We start from the raw sequence: 17145 nt of genomic DNA, 5'->3' as shown, positions 1-17145 counted from the left end.
TATTATTATGTATTGTTTACCTTTTAAAATCAATCTTGAAATATATTTTACGATATTTTATTTATTTTTTAACTGACACAAAAATTAAGAAGACAAAACGTAAGGATGAAAAATAATTCAGTGTATTTGTAAGGTGTTTTTTTTTTTTATTGTTTTATCTTACAAAACGCTAGTTCCTTATTTGTCCGCTACGAAGCGCTCTTGGAGCTTGGCTTTCAGATAGTCGAGTCTCGACCAATGAGCGAGCTCAGATTCGGAATCGCCCGGCAGGGCCACTCGGGAAGCCGTCGACGTCCACGTGCTCCCACTTTCTGTGTCCCAGGTTGGACACGCAGTGCCCGCAGCTGAGATTGGGCGTTGCGAAATCAACGAGTGCGTCTGTCTGTAACGTTAAACTCCGAGGATAACGTGCCCCACCGACCGAATTTGAGATGTCCGACGTGTACATGAGTGAGTATAGCCGCCACACGTCCGCTTGGACGCCCCCCTGCTCAAAACATCTCATCATGTCGCTTTAAAAACTCTCACTTTCAGGCGCTGCCTTCGAAGGCAACAGCTACGTCGGCGAAGCCATCGACGCGTCGACTTATGGGGAGGAGGAGGAGGACGAAGACGATCCGTTGGCACCGAAAAAAGCTGACGCCGCCGCTGATGAGGTTTGTTTTGAAAATTTGCGGTACTATAATGCAGGGAGTTATCCCTCATGGCGCCGTCTCCATTACCATTATAAAATAAATAATCTCATTACTACCAATAACAGCTGGGCGGCTATCAGGCTGTTGTCGTAGGCTTGGATTTTTGTTTTCTAAATAAGATTAAATAATTCGTTTACATATTTTGTGAGTCTAAAATTCTATTAAAATGATGGACTTTAAAATTTAATCATAACATTTTTTTTATCCCAGAAAAAAAACTTACTTCAGGTGACCTTAAGATAAAATTAATTTAATAATAAATAAACTTATTATTGTAGGAAGATGTCAATTTGGAGGAGAGTTCTGAGGAGGAAAGTGTTGAGTGTCCATTTTGTGACCGGACCTTCTCCACCACTGAGGACCTAGAGCGTCATGTTGGTTACGAACACAAACGTGCCTGTCTTCGATGTCGAAGAACACTGGCGACAGACGACGAGTATGAAACTCATCTTCAACAGCATGAGGTATGATACTGATGATACTAAATTAGCCTGCTTCACAAGTTAATTTAACTGAATGAGATCAATATTCGGTTATGAATACAAAAATGTCCAAAAAAAACTATTTTATTCGTTAAACTGTGCTGTTAAAATCGCACAAGTAATTTCTTAAAATATATTATTATTATTAGAAACAGAAAAAAATATTTTCCCCAAAGACCCGTTGCAGGATAAAAATGATATTGAAATTTAATGCTTCTAAAATTAAAAAATTTTAAAACTTTCCTTCAAATTTTCAATTTTGTTTCCACTTCTTACATATAAAATAATAAATTTGTCATTTATTAAGGATTCCTACACATGCCACTTGTGTGACCAGCAATTTGGAGATGAAGCCGATTTTGAGTTTCACCGAATGGACGAACACTCTGCAAAAAAATGTCCTCGCTGTTTGAATGTTTTGCTCGATCACGAATTTAGACAGCACACAAAAATGTGCCATCTGCGCAAACAGGTTAAATTTTTTCCACTGATTTCAGTATTTTACGTCACCATATTTTAAAACTTATGATAATTATAATTGAAAAATTTATAGGTTTTGCGTCCATTAAAAGAAGATTCTGGCGTTTTGGTGGTGGTGCCTGCAAAGCGTACACGCCGGGGTGGAGTGGTAGGGAAACGACGCAGCACCAGCCAGGTTGCAGTCAGGAGCAATTCAATTTCTACCACCGAGGTTGCAAGACGAGTGCAGAAGGGTGCTGCTGAGCGCTCTCGACGCGCAGAGCTTGGTCAAAGTTTCGATCATCTGCGAATTCAAATACCTTTACTCCGGCACGAAAAATCCACTGCAACAAAGCAGGCCATCCTTGCTGAGGCCATCAGCCACATTAAAGTGCTTGAAGAGCAGTCACACACTTATCATAAAGTACGGAAATGATTTTAAATTGGATCAAGGAGCTGGTTATTAATAAAAAAAATTTCAGGTACGACTTCTGCTTACTCGCCAGCAACAACGTCTGCGCCAACGAGTTAAAGAGCTGGATTCAACCTCTGACTGAAAGTGACACCATGAGTGAAAGCAAGACTTTGTGCTTCTTATTGCTGTCTGATTAAAATCTGAGTTAAATTTAATCATTCCGCTGTCACGGAACTTTCTAAAGAATCAACCGTACTCGCCAACCATTTCCATCACAGAATATTGTTCGAAGAGAAAAGCGCTTACTACATTTTATTGTATTAGGATATAATATTTAGCTTTATATTTTGATGGTTTTCAGAAATAAAAACAAAATTGGACAAAAAAAATCTTATCTGACATCTTTTAAATTAGCATGTAAATATTTAAATTAATTTCAATAATAGTACTTGTGACTGAGATATTTATATTTATCTCCATTTTCTACTACCCACTAGTAAAAGTGGGCGAGGAATAAAAGACCCAACGACCCTTCCCCCTCCGTAAAATCAACAGAACTGGGCCAGCTGTTGGCCAGCTGATTGTGGTACACCCGGCTTCACCCCGCTTTAACTAACACAAAATCCTTGCCAAAATAAGGAGGGTAGACAAAATAAGAAATTCTGTGTTATGATACAGCATGGGGCACTTCGTAGTTTTTGTAGCAAATTCTTGTTGAACTCTCTGAAAGCCTATTCCAATAGTTTCAAGCTTTTGGGTAAGACAATTTAATGTATTAAATTTGAAACATGAAAATAAAATTATTTTCTTATTAAATATTAAGCTAATTTTATAGGCATAGCGAAGCGGATAAGCAGTAGCAAATTCTGCACAATGGAGAAAGCCGGCAATTCCATGATTGATGCTCCTAGAACGTTGAAAAATCCCCTTGTGTGGATTGATCTTGAGGTGCATAAATTAGTACAGTTAATTATAATAACAAACTGACAAAAAAAAACGTGCTCGTATTGTTTCACAGATGAGTGGGCTCAACGTTGAGACTGACAAGATTTTGGAATTTGCCTGTCTTCTTAGCGACGGTCAGCTGGAAAATGTTAAAGAAGGTCCGTCGTATGTTATCCATCAATCGGATGATGTTTTAGACAACATGAATGAATGGTGCACAAACCAGCATTCGAAGGTAAATTTTCTTGTACCGATGGTGCTTGCAATAAAAATTGATTGAAAAAATTATCAGACTGGACTGACTGAAAGCTGCAGGAAAAGTACAGTCTCGGAGGCAGATGCAGAGAAATGGGTTATGGAATTCCTTGAAGAAAATGGCATCAAGCAAGGTACCTCAGATCTTGCTTGAATAACAAATTAAATCAATAACTAATTTTAATATTTAATTTTGAAGGTGAAGCTCGATTGGCTGGAAATACTGTGTACATGGATAGACTTTTCCTAGCTAAATACATGCCAAAAATTGACCAACATCTCCACTACAGGATTGTTGATGTTTCATCGGTGAAAGAGTTGTGCAAGTATGTTACGACGTAAATAAGTTTCACGAACTCTTATGCTTACACACTTTTAAGGTATTGGTACCCTAGCAAGTTTTACCAAGCTCCTAACAAGGAAGGCAATCACAGAGCTATGGAAGACATTTATGCCAGCCTCAAGGAATTGAAATACTATCGAGAGAAAATTTTTGTTTGAAAATCATAAATGAACTTGTGCCAGAATAATTTTATTTTGAAATACTTTTACATGTAAATGTTACCTGTGGAAATTCCACTTACTTTGCTTTGACGGTTGCCTTTGAGGAGAGGTTGCAGCAAGGGCGACATCAAAATTGGGTCCAACGGAGTCAGGGTTCGTGAGTCGATGACCGCAGAAATATCTTCACTAAAGCACACAAACAGACATGCACTCTTCTTTTTCAAGCAGCAATAACTGAGAACTGATTCATCACAATTAAAACATATTTTAAATTTAAAAATCTACAATCATGCCTGCAGCAGAAACGCCAGAGACGAAATTCGGCTGCTCAAGTGTGCTGCATTTTATGCCATAATCATCTGTCTTTCCAGCAACAGCCAGGCACCTGAGGGTTCCTTCCTCATTTTTGCTTTCTCCAAAGAATTGTGACGCAGGTCGAGAGCAAATAATGATGACCCTCGCAGCCAAATCCACAACTGAGGCAACCTTAAAAGCAAAATTTTGTAATTTGCTCACTTTCTTCAATCCACTTAACTTACGAGGTCAACAAAGAGTGTGGAGAGGGTGTCATCAACGCCAGTAGCCACACAAACAAGAGTATCATTGGAAAGGCTGTAAAATTTAGCTGCTTCCTTTTTCACAGATCGTTGGGACTTCTCAACTTGCCCGCAGCATTTTCCTTCGTCTATAAAATAGTGCTCGGCAAAGGCTGAAGTTATTTAAAATGATTTTATTTTGGAGATTATTTTAAATAAAAATTAAATTAAAGTTAACTACATACCTTTTGAAATTGGTCCTTGACAAATGAGAAGCAGTTTGATGTTCTTAGGGATTTCTGTCTTCCAAGAAATGCACAATTCACTACATAAAACGAAAACAGTTATTTATTTAAAATTGAATCAAGTTACCAAGATTTAAAAATTGAATATACATATACCATTTCTCTAGCAACTGCTCGTCCTCAAAATTATCCTCCTCAAAATCAAAACAGGCCCTTGAAGCCGGCTCGACAATTTCACCAAAAAAGGTTGCTGCCATTATAATTATGCAGTTGTATTATGTGTGGAATGAGGAGAAAAGAACAGGGAGAAAAAATTTTTACAAATTTCAAGAAGTCAGGTCCTGATCTCCAAGCTTTATCACACTGACTGAAAAACCGAACAACTAAACTCCGCAAAAATCAAAACGAATCAAAACAGACAGTCACGGCGCCAAGGCCAAGCAGGTGGGCGTTTCAGTATTTTTGCGCTAGGTGAAAGTAGCGGACGAATAATGAACTAACATCGTGTTGTTTGTTTTGGACATTTTTGATAAATTAATTTTTATTATACATATTATTTAATCATACTTCAGTGAGAATCCTGCACACCGGCCGCGAATTCAAACTGTGCATTATATCGGTCCTCACGGATCTAATTAATTAAGCCATTACCTTCAAATTTGGCCATAAAAAGTGAATTATTGATTGAAACTTCTTAAAAACCGGTGAGCAGACGATTTTGAGGAAAAATCGCACCGAATGCATTAACTTTGGCGTGCAAATTTCTGAAGCTGAACCGATTTTGCGAAAAGCGGTCGGTGTTACCGGTTTTGAGCACCGACTCATTTTTTGCTTTTGCAGCAACCAACCCATTCCTGGTGAAGTTTGGCGGATCGGAATCGCCGCAAGGCGCAAGCTCGAGGCTCGTGTTCACTTGACTGCAGTCGCAAGCAAGTGGCGATCCATCCAGTCAGCCCCCGGATCGAATTCGCGTGTGTCCGAAGAGGAAAAGCGTCCGACCACTGGTTATATTCATGTGCGGTGCGTTGTTGATGCTGCAGTGAGCGCGCCAGAGAGAGGCTGAGGAGCGGAGATGCCGTTGGCGGTGCTGGCGGATCCATGGCAGCGCATGCAAGTGCAGATCAAGGAAGACTCGGAAGTAAATAGACGATTAATCAATTTGCTCCTGTTCTCACGTTCTGCGTGTCACTTGTGGCGAGAGGAATGTGGCGCATAATTTATCGATTTTTCTCGCGAATAAAATTTTGCACGAGGATTGAGAATGGAGAGAAAGAAATACTCAAATTCAAGTCTTTTGTTCGAATTCATTCATTCCCATTCATTCTCTCGTGACCGCGTGCGTGTTTCGCTTCGGACAACGCCTTTCCTCTGCGAATTTACGTCTCGCTCATTCTTATATCAACTAACAATTTTCTGATTATATTCTCGTCCTGTGGCAAAATGAAAAGGAGACGCAATTGAGCCGCGGACGTCACTTCTTGAAAGTCAACAACTTATCACTTTTATCTTTCGTTGGCCGGTGTTTATTTTTCATTAAGCTCAAAAGGGCTCGGAGCAGCGAGCACTCCACCTCAAGATTTTCACCTCGTGATGAGAATTTTTCGCCAAATTGCTCATTTCCCTAACGAGAGAGAAGCAAGGTGAAAATTCCGGCCTTTGAGCGATATTTTTTTATAGGAGCTAAATTCATGCTTCAAAATTGGTGTTTATGTTTCTTGGGTTATTTTTAGTTACAAGCAAGCAAACAAAACTAAATTTGGTTTTGATAAACACGGACTTAATTATTTAAATTTAAGACTTGTGAATAGTTGCAAATTATTTAAACTTCGATTAATAAAAAAAAATTTAAATAAAAACACAGTGGAAATGTGAAATTTAGCTCCTCAATTATTGCATATTTTTTCAGTGACCGAAAAGAAGATCAATTTTTTTTTTTTAAATTGATGGTTTTTTTTTCATTTTAACAAAAACCTACTAAAATTTGTTAACAGAGGAAAAACTTAATTTTAAATGGTATATTTTTATTTATTGGAACTTGAGAACCTTATCTTTATTTAAATAAAAATTTGAATAATTAATAAATTATTTTATGTTATATACTTTGCTGCTTCCAACCAATGACCCTAGAATTGAGCAGAGCATTGCAACATAAAACTAATGTATTATTTATTATCGTTGTGCTTGGAGCATTTAATCTTGGCGGTTTTGTGGCTTTGCCGCATTCTTACTATATTCATATCTCCCGCGGAGGAATTTTTTTTTTGAAAACATTGTAATACGATACAGAAAATGAAAAGCACAAACGACGACAGCAAGCCTAAAAGACACTTACTTAAACGTAATACGGTCTCCTTTTCCTCGTCTTCCGCTCCGCCTGATATTTTTATCTTTTCCGCGCCTCTGTATATTCTACAAGGCGTGCGCGTTTGATTTGATTTATGTTACTTTTGCCACACAGATAATTCGCCCGTTTCATTTTTTTTTTTTTTTATATAATTATATTTATTAATAATCACGCGCGATTATTTTATCTCGCCACAATTTCCTCTCATTTTTTTTTTTAATCTTAGAAACGCACTTTTGCAGATCGAAGTTTATCTTGGCTCGCGCGTAAATACTTATTTACTGTAATTTTGTGTACGCAGCTTGGTTTAAATGGCTAACTATATTATAGAGTTCCGCTTTTTCTCTGCTTGCAGGTCGCCAGTACTGAGGAAATGGTCGTGGATGACCCAAACGAGGTGAGTCTCCTCGCTTTCCCCTGTAGAAATGTTGTTTTTAGTTTACTTTATAGTTATTTTTAACATTCATCAAAGCTAGAGATATAAACACGGAAAGACGTAGCGTGTAGTCTTGTTTTCATATTTTTACACGAGATAGAAGGAAACAAAAAATTTGACCACATGTTTTGTATAAGATTTTATTAGATGCGACAAAAATGATTAAAAACAGGGCAATTGAAGTTTAAAAAATGGTATTAAAAGCAAATAAATTTAAGTTGAAAATTTAAGTTACAAATCGCTGTAGGTCCGCTTAATGGGTCCAAATACCTGGCTGGTCAGCGTGCAAAGGGTCCAAATGCCAAAGTGGCTAAATGCCAAAGGGGCTAAATACTATTTTGACCAATATAAAAATTTGCGTGAAAACTGATTCCAATTGACTTATTTCGACCCATGAAATATGGGTACTAACTAAATTTAATAGAAAAATTATCTAAATTAACGCATCAATTTATGCAAATTAAATGGCTCCATAGCTTATATACCAATGTACAGGGCTGCTTATGTAAATTAGAGGAATAAAATTAAAATACTGTTGTGATTGTTTTGGAAATATGCAATTTAGATCGTTTTAGCAAAATAATGGCAATATCAAGGTCAGATATGTTTAATTCTACCTAGAATACTACCTAGAACAAGGGTTTGCATCGAGGGCTGTAGTTTTGTAACCGCTGGACCAAAATTGAAAAACTTGGAAAGAAAATGACCGCAAAAAGGTAAATTGTCTTACGAAAAGATGAAATAGGTTTTCAAAAATATTTTTCATACATTTATTTCATATTTTTTCAAAAAATGCTTCTTTTCAAGGCCAACCCTTAATTAAACAAATTTTATCTCTAAAATATATAAAAGCACGGTCCATTGCGATGATTTTCATGTAACTATTTACTAAATTTTTTTTAATAGGTACTGAATAACAATAAAAAACGCAAACCTCTATGTTTAATATGTACCAGGTAAAATAAAACAAATTTGACCTTGGAATATCATTTCCGGAAATATTTTAACCCTTTTTGGTGATTTTTATTGCGATTCCATGATTAAAACTATTTTTTTAATATAATTTTCAACTTTCGCTTTTTTGATCTAGCATTAAAAAATCAAAACGCAAGAGTGTATCATAATGTAAGCACTATTTTCAACTTTAATTAATAGATTTTAGTGCAATAATTTCATTCCAACAAGTATATTTGAGATTTAATGTACAAGATAATTTATAACTTGAAATATCAGTATTTCTTCTTTTACCCCCTCTACTGTAAAATTACGAAATATGTATTTGGACCCTTTGCACGCTGACCTGCCAAACATTTGGGTCCTTTGCACGCTGACCAGCCAGGTATTTGGACCCATTAAGCGGACCTACAGCGAAATTTTGAAAAATGAAGCCATGTTTTTGCCGCTTTTCAAGTAAGAACTTTTCTTCAAACATGATTTATCAACATCACTATTAGTGGTAATGGTAAATATTATTAATTTTAATTTTTTTTTCAATTAAATATAAAATTTTCAAAGGGCATCAATTTAAAAAAAAATTTACATGTGTATTAACATTAACTGATTTTAAACCAATTTTCACCAATCTTATAATTACTGTTTTTTTTTATCATGCATTGCTTTTAATGGGTTCAGAACTGGTGTCTGGGGTGCATTTTTGGAAGAAAAGAATCTTGGGATTGGAGTGGACGGACATTCATATTGCAAGGAACTAGGAGGTGCGGTGAAATTTGCAATGACTCACTGTCGGCCACCTTTCTGGCTGGGTATGTCTTTGACATGTTGTGAATGCCTGGGCGTTTCAATCAAAGGCAATTGACAATCTTGCAAATGAATGCATCAAAAGGGCAACTCGCGGTTCACAAAAGCAGCCACACGTTCAAGTTAAAAAAAATTAAAAGTTTAGGCTTGAAAATTTTTATTCTTTTAAAAATAAACTTTCGTAAAAATACAAATTTAAAATTCGTCAGAATATGAAATATTGCCCTTATCCAAAGATTTTATTGAAGCCATATTGATCCATATTGATAAACTATTTGCAATTGCGCATCATAAACACATGCATAACAAGTGTCCCGAGAAAGCCATATTGAACGGCAACACGCACGTCTTGATGTGCAAATGACACATATTGATTTTTGCAAGCCGCGTCGTGCGAGTCTTGAAACGAATCCATCAGAGCTAAAATTAGCGACCAAGTTGAGCCGTTCGTCTTATGCAACTATTTCTTTCTTTGTTCTAAATCGGTAACTCACTTATGCGACTTCTTCCGTTCTTGTCATGTCCTCATCGTGCAGAGTAAGATGATGAGACGCAAGGGAAAGAGGGCACGTCATTTCGCCCCACGTTGGATAAGCACACCGAGAATGGCTTCATTCATCCGCAGTGAAAGTAAAAATAAAAGATTTTTGCTTGTATCATCCAATTCGGGTCCCTCCTTATGAGCGGAGGAAAAATAGTTGTCATTTCCTTGTTAAATGTAAAATTTAATTTAAAAAAAAAATACAATACCAAAATTTCATTCTGCTCCATCCAAGCAATTCCTTTAAATATTTATAACAAGCACTTGAGAAGAGCATCTTGAACTCAAAGATGTTGATTTCGCACCACCTACGTGCTTTCTCGCATTCCGACCCCACAGTGTGACGCATTGCCTAGTTGGAAATTATTACAGACAATGTCAAGAGGCGTCGCACTTGAGCCTCTGCTTCAACAACCTTCCTTAACCAATATCGACTTAATAAGTCCGTCAAGGTTTGGCGATATCATTGCTAATGGGAAACAAAATATAAAAGGGCGATTGCAGTGTTGGTGGAGCGCAAAATGCGATAATGCATGCGAGCGCGGTTGCTTTTGCGCGCGGCTGGCGAAATATTGATTTGTGCAGAATGCCGGTGCTCTCCGGCGGCAACAAAGAAGTCGCTAATTACGGTATCAATGGCTCAGGGATGTGCCAGTCAGTCACTGTCGCTTGTCAAATCTGAAAAGCTCATTTTCGTAATGGAACGTTATTGATCCGTGTATAAATAACGCTCCTACACATACTTCATTGAAGGCAGAAAGTTTATTTTTCAAAAGGTGCCTAAAGCAAAATTGGATTGTGGCGAACTCAATTTGCGCTGTCAAACACGGTAGCTTTTCAAATGCAAGTGCACTCGGCGCAAATTGATTTTCGACCAGTTTGTTAATGGTTATTGGTTTTGTGTTTTCTTCTGCCACTCTATGAATTTCAATTGAAACCAAAATTTTGGTCTACTCAAGTTTCCTTTTTTAGTGAATAATTTAATTGGAAACAGAAATAAACAAAAAAAGGTTTAAAAATATAGTAAAATTATAAATAGTATTTTTCATCCCCTTAATAAATATTATTTTAATAAAGTAAAGGTTTATTTGATATTTTATTTTAATTTTTGTAGGCTTTGTAGTATAAAACTAGGTTTTGATTTTTTTTTTATCTTTTTGCAGTCAAACCACAATGGCGATTCAACTCACGAAATTGAGCTGCAGGAGGTGGTCAAAGAGGGCCATGACAAAGCTGACCCCAGTCAGTTTGAGTTGCTCAAGGTTCTCGGCCAGGGCTCCTTTGGCAAGGTGTTCCTGGTGCGGAAAATCGTGGGTCTGGACAGTGGCACCCTGTATGCTATGAAGGTGCTGAAGAAAGCCACACTGAAGGTCAGGGACCGCGTTCGAACTAAGGTAAGCTTATCATTATATTTTCTTCTGTAGGGAATGTTTTATAAGTTTTTTTTTTATGTTCCAGGTGGAACGAAATATACTTGTGGACGTCCGGCACCCTTTCATTGTTCGGCTGCACTATGCCTTCCAGACTGAAGGCAAGCTCTACCTCATACTGGACTTCCTACGCGGTGGAGACCTTTTCACCAGGCTGTCCAAAGAGGTCATGTTCACCGAGGAGGACGTCAAGTTCTACCTGGCCGAACTGGCTCTTGCTCTCGACCACCTGCACTCTATCGGTATCATTTACAGGGATCTCAAGCCAGAAAAGTGTGCACATCTTTTTGTTTCAACTTTCATCTTGTACTGACATTTTTTCTCAGTATTCTTCTTGACGCTGACGGACATATTTCCTTAACCGACTTTGGCTTGAGCAAGCAACCTGTTGACGACCAAGCGTTCTCCTTTTGCGGCACCGTGGAGTACATGGCTCCTGAGGTGGTGAACCGTAAGGGACACTCATTTGCTGCTGACTGGTGGTCCTTTGGAGTTCTTATGGTGGGTCTCATTATTACGCATCCTCCATCTCGAGAGCCCTTGATCACACTTGAATTGCAGTACGAGATGCTGACAGGGGCGCTGCCGTTCCAAGGCAGCAATCGCAAGGAAACTATGACCCAGATTCTCAAGGCCAAATTAGGAATGCCTGCGTTCTTGTCGCCTGAAGCCCAGGCGCTTTTGAGGGTGCTCTTCAAACGAAATCCTGTAAATCGTTTAGGTGCAGGTAATGTTGTTGGTATTTTATCTAATTTATCGATGATCAGTTTTTTTTTATTCAGGCCCTGAGGGAGTGCAAGAAATCAAGGCACATTCATTCTTTGCCACTATTGACTGGGACAAGTTGTACAATAAAGAAATTTCCCCTCCCTTCAAACCTGCCGTCAGTAGGGCTGACGATGCTCACTGTTTCGATTCAGAATACACATCAAAAACTCCTAAAGGTACTCTTATTGTAATCAACTGAAAATAAATTTTAAACCATTTTCAACCAGATTCTCCTGGAGTTCCTCCTAGTGCAAACGCACACGAACTCTTCCGAGGGTTCAGTTTTGTTGATCCTACACTATTGGACGGTGATGATATGCCACTGCAAATGACTCAGATGTTAGACAAAATGCCTGAGCCCCTCAAACATTCCTATATAAAAACCAACAAGTTGTCAGACGAGTATGAAGTTGAAGAGCAAATTGGGTCAGGGAGCTACTCTGTGTGCAGAAGATGTGTTCACAGATCATCTAGAATGGAGTATGCAGTAAAGGTATGTTTTATTAAATGCCAAAATTACATGAACTAAGGATAAATTGACTCATTTTTACAGATAATTGATAAATCAAAGAGAGACTGTCATGAGGAGATAGATATACTTTTACGTTACGGGCAACACCCAAATATTGTGACATTACGAGACGTGAGATTGACTGCAGAAATATAAATAGCTTTTTAAACTAATATAAATCTACTTGCTTTCAGGCATACCAAGATGAGAATTCAGTCTACCTTGTAATGGAATTGATGAAAGGAGGAGAGTTGCTGGACCAAATCCAGCATCACCCCTATTCGGAACGCGAAGCGTCGGCTGTGATGAATGTTATTGTTCAGACTGTTTCCTACTTGCATCAAAATGGAGTAAGTGTGGTCACTGGTTTCTTTAGGAATAGAATTTAAGTAAATCTTGGCCTAGGTGGTTCATCGGGATCTGAAACCTTCAAATTTATTGTTTGCAACAACGCAGATGAACCCACAGGGCATTCGGTTGTGTGACTTCGGCTTTGCAAAACAGCTGCGCGCAGAAAATGGTCTTTTAATGACACCTTGTTACACTGCCAATTTTGTGGCGCCCGAGGTGCTGAAAAAGCAAGGCTATGACGCTGCATGTGACATCTGGAGCCTTGGCATCATTCTTTACATTATGCTTGCAGGGTGAGTTTTAGTTTCTGTGCACAAGTATAGTAACAATCTATTACCAAATATTTAGGAAAGCTCCGTTTGTAAATTCAACCAGCGACACAGCAAACCAAATTTTAGGTAGGATTGGTGAAGGACGATTTGATTTGGACAATGGTGTTTGGAGGAATATTAGTAGTGAAGCCAAGGACCTTGTCTCAAAAATGCTAGACATGGATCCAAACAGGAGGCCAACTGCTACACAGGTATACTACTTTTGCTCAAAACCATCAAAAAAAGTCTTATTATGGTTTAATTCAGTTGCTTTTGCATCCATGGCTGGTCAACCCTAACGGACTGCCTGGCCAGAAACTGCAACCTCAAAAAGCGCAAGACATCAAGGTAAGGAGATAATATTTGTTTCAGAATTTAAATTGAATTGATTTCTTGACTTAGGGTGCTGTTGCTGCAACGTACCGAGCTATGTTGCAGTCCCCAAGGGCTCCTAACCTCGGCCCGGTTGTGATGTCTGAGCTTGCCAGGCGCCGACGAAAGTCCAGACCCAAATCGTCGACAGAAATGTGATACAACTCTTTCGAACTTGTCTCGTAATTCTTCCTGTGTAAACTTAGAAATGTAAGCTGTGCTATCAAGGTCATTCATTATCTTAGTAATTAGCATCAAGCATATCGTCGAAATTGCGGCAATTTTACCAAGTTTTGTTTTAAAAGCAAGGGAATGAGGTGCTTATAGTTTTGTATTGTGAGCACTAAAAATCGAGTGCTCTTATCTTTGCATTTTTTATTTAGATATTGGCTAGTTTCCAGATAAAGTACAATTGCCGCAAATTAGATGGTAAAGATGGTATGGAAATAAAACCATGTTGTTAAACTACTTCTACGAATCTTCATCACCCGTTTATGCTCTCCATGGATGCCAATATCAAAATGAACTTTTACTTTACGGATTTTACCACAGAGTTACCGCATTTTTAATGGGGTCTTGTTGCATTTACGGAGTTTTGAATAATATCATGTGTTATTAATCGTAATTAATGTGGCCTAAAAATAAAATTTATGACAAATAGTTTTGTAAAAAAAAAGAAAGAGGACATTAATTATCCATAATATGGACAGGGAAAATAAGCTGATTTGTCTGTGCTAAATATAATTCTGAATATTCCCTGTTGAGTGATACTTTGTCTCTATATCTTGCGACAATGTAGGTCTGCAGATTGAACATGTATGTATTGTGAATTTTCTCTGATGATCACCCCCCTCTTCAGGCTAAGCATTTTAGGCTAAATAAATGTGTCGTCTCTTGATGTTGTTGTCCCCTGAGCGTGTGATAAGTTTAAATTCATAAGCACTTATAGATGCATGAGAAAAATCTGGTAATATATTAGATGTCTTAAAAATTACAGTAATTAAATCTATTAAAACATTGTTCCCAGTGCAAAATGTAAATGTTAGTAAACCAACTTTACTTAAATATGCTGCGCCATAACATGATATATTATATATTTTGTAAATTAAATTTATCAGCATTTGTCAACCACAAAAGTTAAAGCAAAGTATGACGTGTGGTGTTGTTCAGACTTGAAATTCTTGATCACATAAATTATGATTTTAAAATTGAATTAATATAATAGGACATAAAATAAAATCCCATGCTTGTTTTATTTCTCTGCTACTGAAAACTGTACAAGATTTTGAACAAATAAATTAAAAAATATAATCTCATATAAATTAATTGAACGCCCAATTTATTGATCAACACTTTGGCTATGACTGACTATAGTTGTTACAATCAAGAGAGAAGGTAATAATATAAAATTTAAATATAGAAAAGATCATTTCAAATTATGCAATTTGTTTTTGTTTCTGATCCTCTATTCCAATCCTAAGATTTTATTCATAAATTATTTTAAATAAATTAAATATTTTTAGATTCTATGGAAAATACTCTAAGCTTTATTTAATTTTATTTTTAATTCTAATTAAAAAATTATAAAGAAATATGAAACATATATATTTTTGAAAATGTACGCAAACGCGTTTAATAAAAGCATTATTATTATTATGTATTAGAAAATTATTTTTCCCGCCATGAGTGCTCAACATCGAACCAGCCAATGAAAAGCTTTGCTTGCCAAGGCCGCATGCCCGCCTTGCGCATCATTTCTATCTTCTTTTCGAGTCGGGCACCGAGTTGTAAACACGAATTCGCAGGCCGTTTCCCCATCAAGACCCGAAATTCGCTCTTATTTCCCCATCAGGAGGACTGCGACAGCAAGAATTTAGCATAATGGTGAGTCCCATCGGCGGAATTTGCGAATCCGGCTTTATTCGGCCCGAAGCTGTCCTCGGAAAGCGAGAAACGTCAAGTCATTTCTTGGCACACCATCGTGTGCAACATTTTGCGACCGCATCACCAAAGTTTCCTCTTTTCTGGCTTTCATGATTGTTTTCGATCGGTTTTTGCCGTACTGTAGTTAAAGCAGCATTCACAGCTAACTCTTTACAAATTATTTACTTGAAAATAAAACCAGAACGGTACTGAGCTTGGATTCAAAGGTTGAATACCAGCTTGGTCCCCAGCATGTGACCCACTTGGTTTACGACGAAAAGTCATCGCAGGCATGTTTGTAAACAATTTTGCTGAGCTTTCAGTTAGCTTTCTCATCGTACCAGGCCTATCATCACAATTTTTAATGAGACCATAAATGTCTAAAACAATCATGGGAAAATTCATACAATTTTTAAGCTTATGTGCATCAAAATTATTGATAATTTTTGTTTGTTTTAGGACGTGTTTCTCATGATCCGTAGGAAGAAGGTGACCATCTTCACCGATTGCAAGGACACAACCACAGTTCTTGAGCTCAAAAAGATGATTGAAGGCATTTAATTTCAGACCGACTTGCTGTTAAGACTTAATTAATGATAATTTTTTTGTAGGAATTCTGAAAGTGCCTCCACAAGACCAAAAGCTGTACAACAAGAACAGTGTGGTGATGGAGGACAACAAGACTTTGCAGGAGTATGGGTTGAGCGCCACAACAGCCAAGGCCCAGTCGCCAGCTCCGGTTGGCCTTTCTGTCAGGTAGAGTTGCGAATTATACAAACACCTGGAAAAAAAACTGACCAAATCTTTTCAGGCTGCCAAACTCAACTGAGTTTGAGGAGCTGGAGTTGACCCCCTACTCAACTCCTCCCGAGCTGCCAGATGTGATGAAATCTCAGGAAAACAACGGAACCGAGCAGGCCTCCTAAATATGCAGTGCATTTGACTTGAGCCTGTACACTTTCCCCGGCCAAAATTTTCATCACTGGGGACACATTTTCTCCTAAAAACTTTAGTTTTGTGTCCGTCTCTCGAAAAACCAATTGAATAATTTTAGATAAGCGCCACGAATCGTCACAGCAGCATTAATGAACCCCGCTTGTGATTTGATCTCTGCTATTTAGTTGACAGTTGTAAGGCATTCAGTTAAAAGTATAATTTTATAAGCCGATCTGACCATTGAAAGACAATTGATCATATATAAATAGAAGCAAGCTCAAAATTAAGTTTTGTCGCCTACACTCAACGATATCCAACCACCCAAGGGGAAATCCCAAATTTAAACTGCTCCATAATTCCTCCATTTTTGTGTAATCTTGTATAATAATAACTTAATTTAAAACCAAATATGACAATGCGGTCATGCTTGTTATCAAAAAATTAATTTTGGAGGGATACTGTAATTTGATGAAATTCTTAATATGGGGAGAGAATAATATCAGTCGTTGCAACTTAAAATTTGAGTGTCGATGATTGTAATCAAATAAAGATGTTTCTTACATGAATAAAATCAGACATATTTGTTTACTTCTAAATTGAACGCTGTTAATCCTGGCCTTATTTTACATATCCATCCATTCTAATGTAACGCTGCGCCGCTGCAAGTTATTGAGGTGTTATCATTTTCTTTTATTTAACATACCTATGTGAAGTTGTGAACCATACTCTTTATTAATTTTGAATATTTTCATTCATCTTTCAAAATGACCGACCATTCAATGCTGTTGTATTTTCCAACAAAATTTAAAAAAATATTCATTGTACGCATAAACATAAAAACGTCAATAGTACAGGAAAAAATGTTAGGCATGTAGCGTCACTTCCTTTAAGTGAAAACAAACTCCAACCAAATAAGGGAGAAATTCCG

At 37.4% G+C, this 17145-nt stretch overlaps 5 protein-coding genes across 12 annotated transcripts; 4 read left to right on the top strand and 1 right to left on the bottom strand.

Annotated features, from left to right (window-relative positions):
- The first annotated feature begins 236 nt into the window (after positions 1-236).
- Positions 237-2434, top strand: LOC132197151 (uncharacterized). The gene is made up of 6 exons (XM_059620244.1): positions 237-450; positions 535-656; positions 974-1159; positions 1485-1649; positions 1731-2060; positions 2119-2434. The coding sequence occupies exons 1-6, from the start codon at positions 432-434 to the stop codon at positions 2191-2193; spliced, it is 897 nt and encodes a 298-aa protein (XP_059476227.1). The 5' UTR covers positions 237-431; the 3' UTR covers positions 2194-2434.
- Positions 2435-2610: 176 nt separating this feature from the next.
- On the top strand, positions 2611-3796 carry LOC132196823 (oligoribonuclease). Of its 2 annotated transcripts, none has more exons than XM_059619726.1 (6): positions 2611-2808; positions 2875-2999; positions 3070-3231; positions 3289-3385; positions 3451-3577; positions 3632-3796. In XM_059619726.1, the coding sequence occupies exons 1-6, from the start codon at positions 2721-2723 to the stop codon at positions 3750-3752; spliced, it is 720 nt and encodes a 239-aa protein (XP_059475709.1). In that variant the 5' UTR covers positions 2611-2720; the 3' UTR covers positions 3753-3796. The 2 variants fall into 2 exon arrangements, with proteins under 2 accessions (XP_059475709.1, XP_059475710.1); XM_059619727.1 differs by having other exon boundaries at positions 2613-2808; positions 2887-2999; positions 3632-3793.
- LOC132196822 (proteasome assembly chaperone 1-like) lies at positions 3752-5569 on the bottom strand. 4 transcript variants are annotated; one of them, XM_059619725.1, is made up of 6 exons: positions 5385-5569; positions 4693-4786; positions 4537-4616; positions 4295-4464; positions 4049-4241; positions 3752-3996 (listed from the first exon to the last, which is right to left on the bottom strand). In XM_059619725.1, the coding sequence occupies exons 1-6, from the start codon at positions 5386-5388 to the stop codon at positions 3800-3802; spliced, it is 738 nt and encodes a 245-aa protein (XP_059475708.1). In that variant the 5' UTR covers positions 5389-5569; the 3' UTR covers positions 3752-3799. The 4 variants fall into 4 exon arrangements, 2 of the variants coding, with proteins under 2 accessions (XP_059475708.1, XP_059475707.1); XM_059619724.1 differs by lacking the exon at positions 5385-5569 and having other exon boundaries at positions 3753-3996; positions 4693-4983; XR_009441798.1 differs by lacking the exons at positions 3752-3996; positions 5385-5569 and adding an exon at positions 5104-5121 and having other exon boundaries at positions 4054-4241.
- Positions 5076-14597, top strand: LOC132196821 (ribosomal protein S6 kinase 2 beta). 3 transcript variants are annotated; one of them, XM_059619721.1, is made up of 15 exons: positions 5079-5240; positions 5377-5674; positions 7236-7277; positions 10779-11009; positions 11074-11318; positions 11372-11546; positions 11607-11772; positions 11828-11989; positions 12041-12306; positions 12367-12456; positions 12519-12674; positions 12730-12968; positions 13024-13198; positions 13254-13334; positions 13389-14597. In XM_059619721.1, the coding sequence occupies exons 2-15, from the start codon at positions 5609-5611 to the stop codon at positions 13515-13517; spliced, it is 2223 nt and encodes a 740-aa protein (XP_059475704.1). In that variant the 5' UTR covers positions 5079-5240; positions 5377-5608; the 3' UTR covers positions 13518-14597. The 3 variants fall into 3 exon arrangements, with proteins under 3 accessions (XP_059475706.1, XP_059475704.1, XP_059475705.1); XM_059619723.1 differs by lacking the exon at positions 7236-7277 and having other exon boundaries at positions 5076-5240; XM_059619722.1 differs by lacking the exon at positions 5079-5240 and having other exon boundaries at positions 5364-5674.
- Positions 14598-15096: 499 nt separating this feature from the next.
- On the top strand, positions 15097-16818 carry LOC132196756 (elongin-B). Of its 2 annotated transcripts, none has more exons than XM_059619609.1 (4): positions 15097-15242; positions 15741-15834; positions 15893-16037; positions 16093-16818. In XM_059619609.1, the coding sequence occupies exons 1-4, from the start codon at positions 15240-15242 to the stop codon at positions 16205-16207; spliced, it is 357 nt and encodes a 118-aa protein (XP_059475592.1). In that variant the 5' UTR covers positions 15097-15239; the 3' UTR covers positions 16208-16818. The 2 variants fall into 2 exon arrangements, with proteins under 2 accessions (XP_059475592.1, XP_059475593.1); XM_059619610.1 differs by lacking the exon at positions 15097-15242 and adding an exon at positions 15393-15571.
- Positions 16819-17145: the final 327 nt, after the last annotated feature.

The sequence above is a fragment of the Neocloeon triangulifer genome, unplaced genomic scaffold (assembly GCF_031216515.1).
Source record: "Neocloeon triangulifer isolate White Clay Creek 2 clone unplaced genomic scaffold, ASM3121651v1 ptg000012l, whole genome shotgun sequence".
NCBI lineage: Eukaryota > Metazoa > Arthropoda > Insecta > Ephemeroptera > Baetidae > Neocloeon > Neocloeon triangulifer.
Note: the sequence above shows the minus strand (reverse complement) of the source record. Positions and strands in the feature narration are given on the sequence as shown.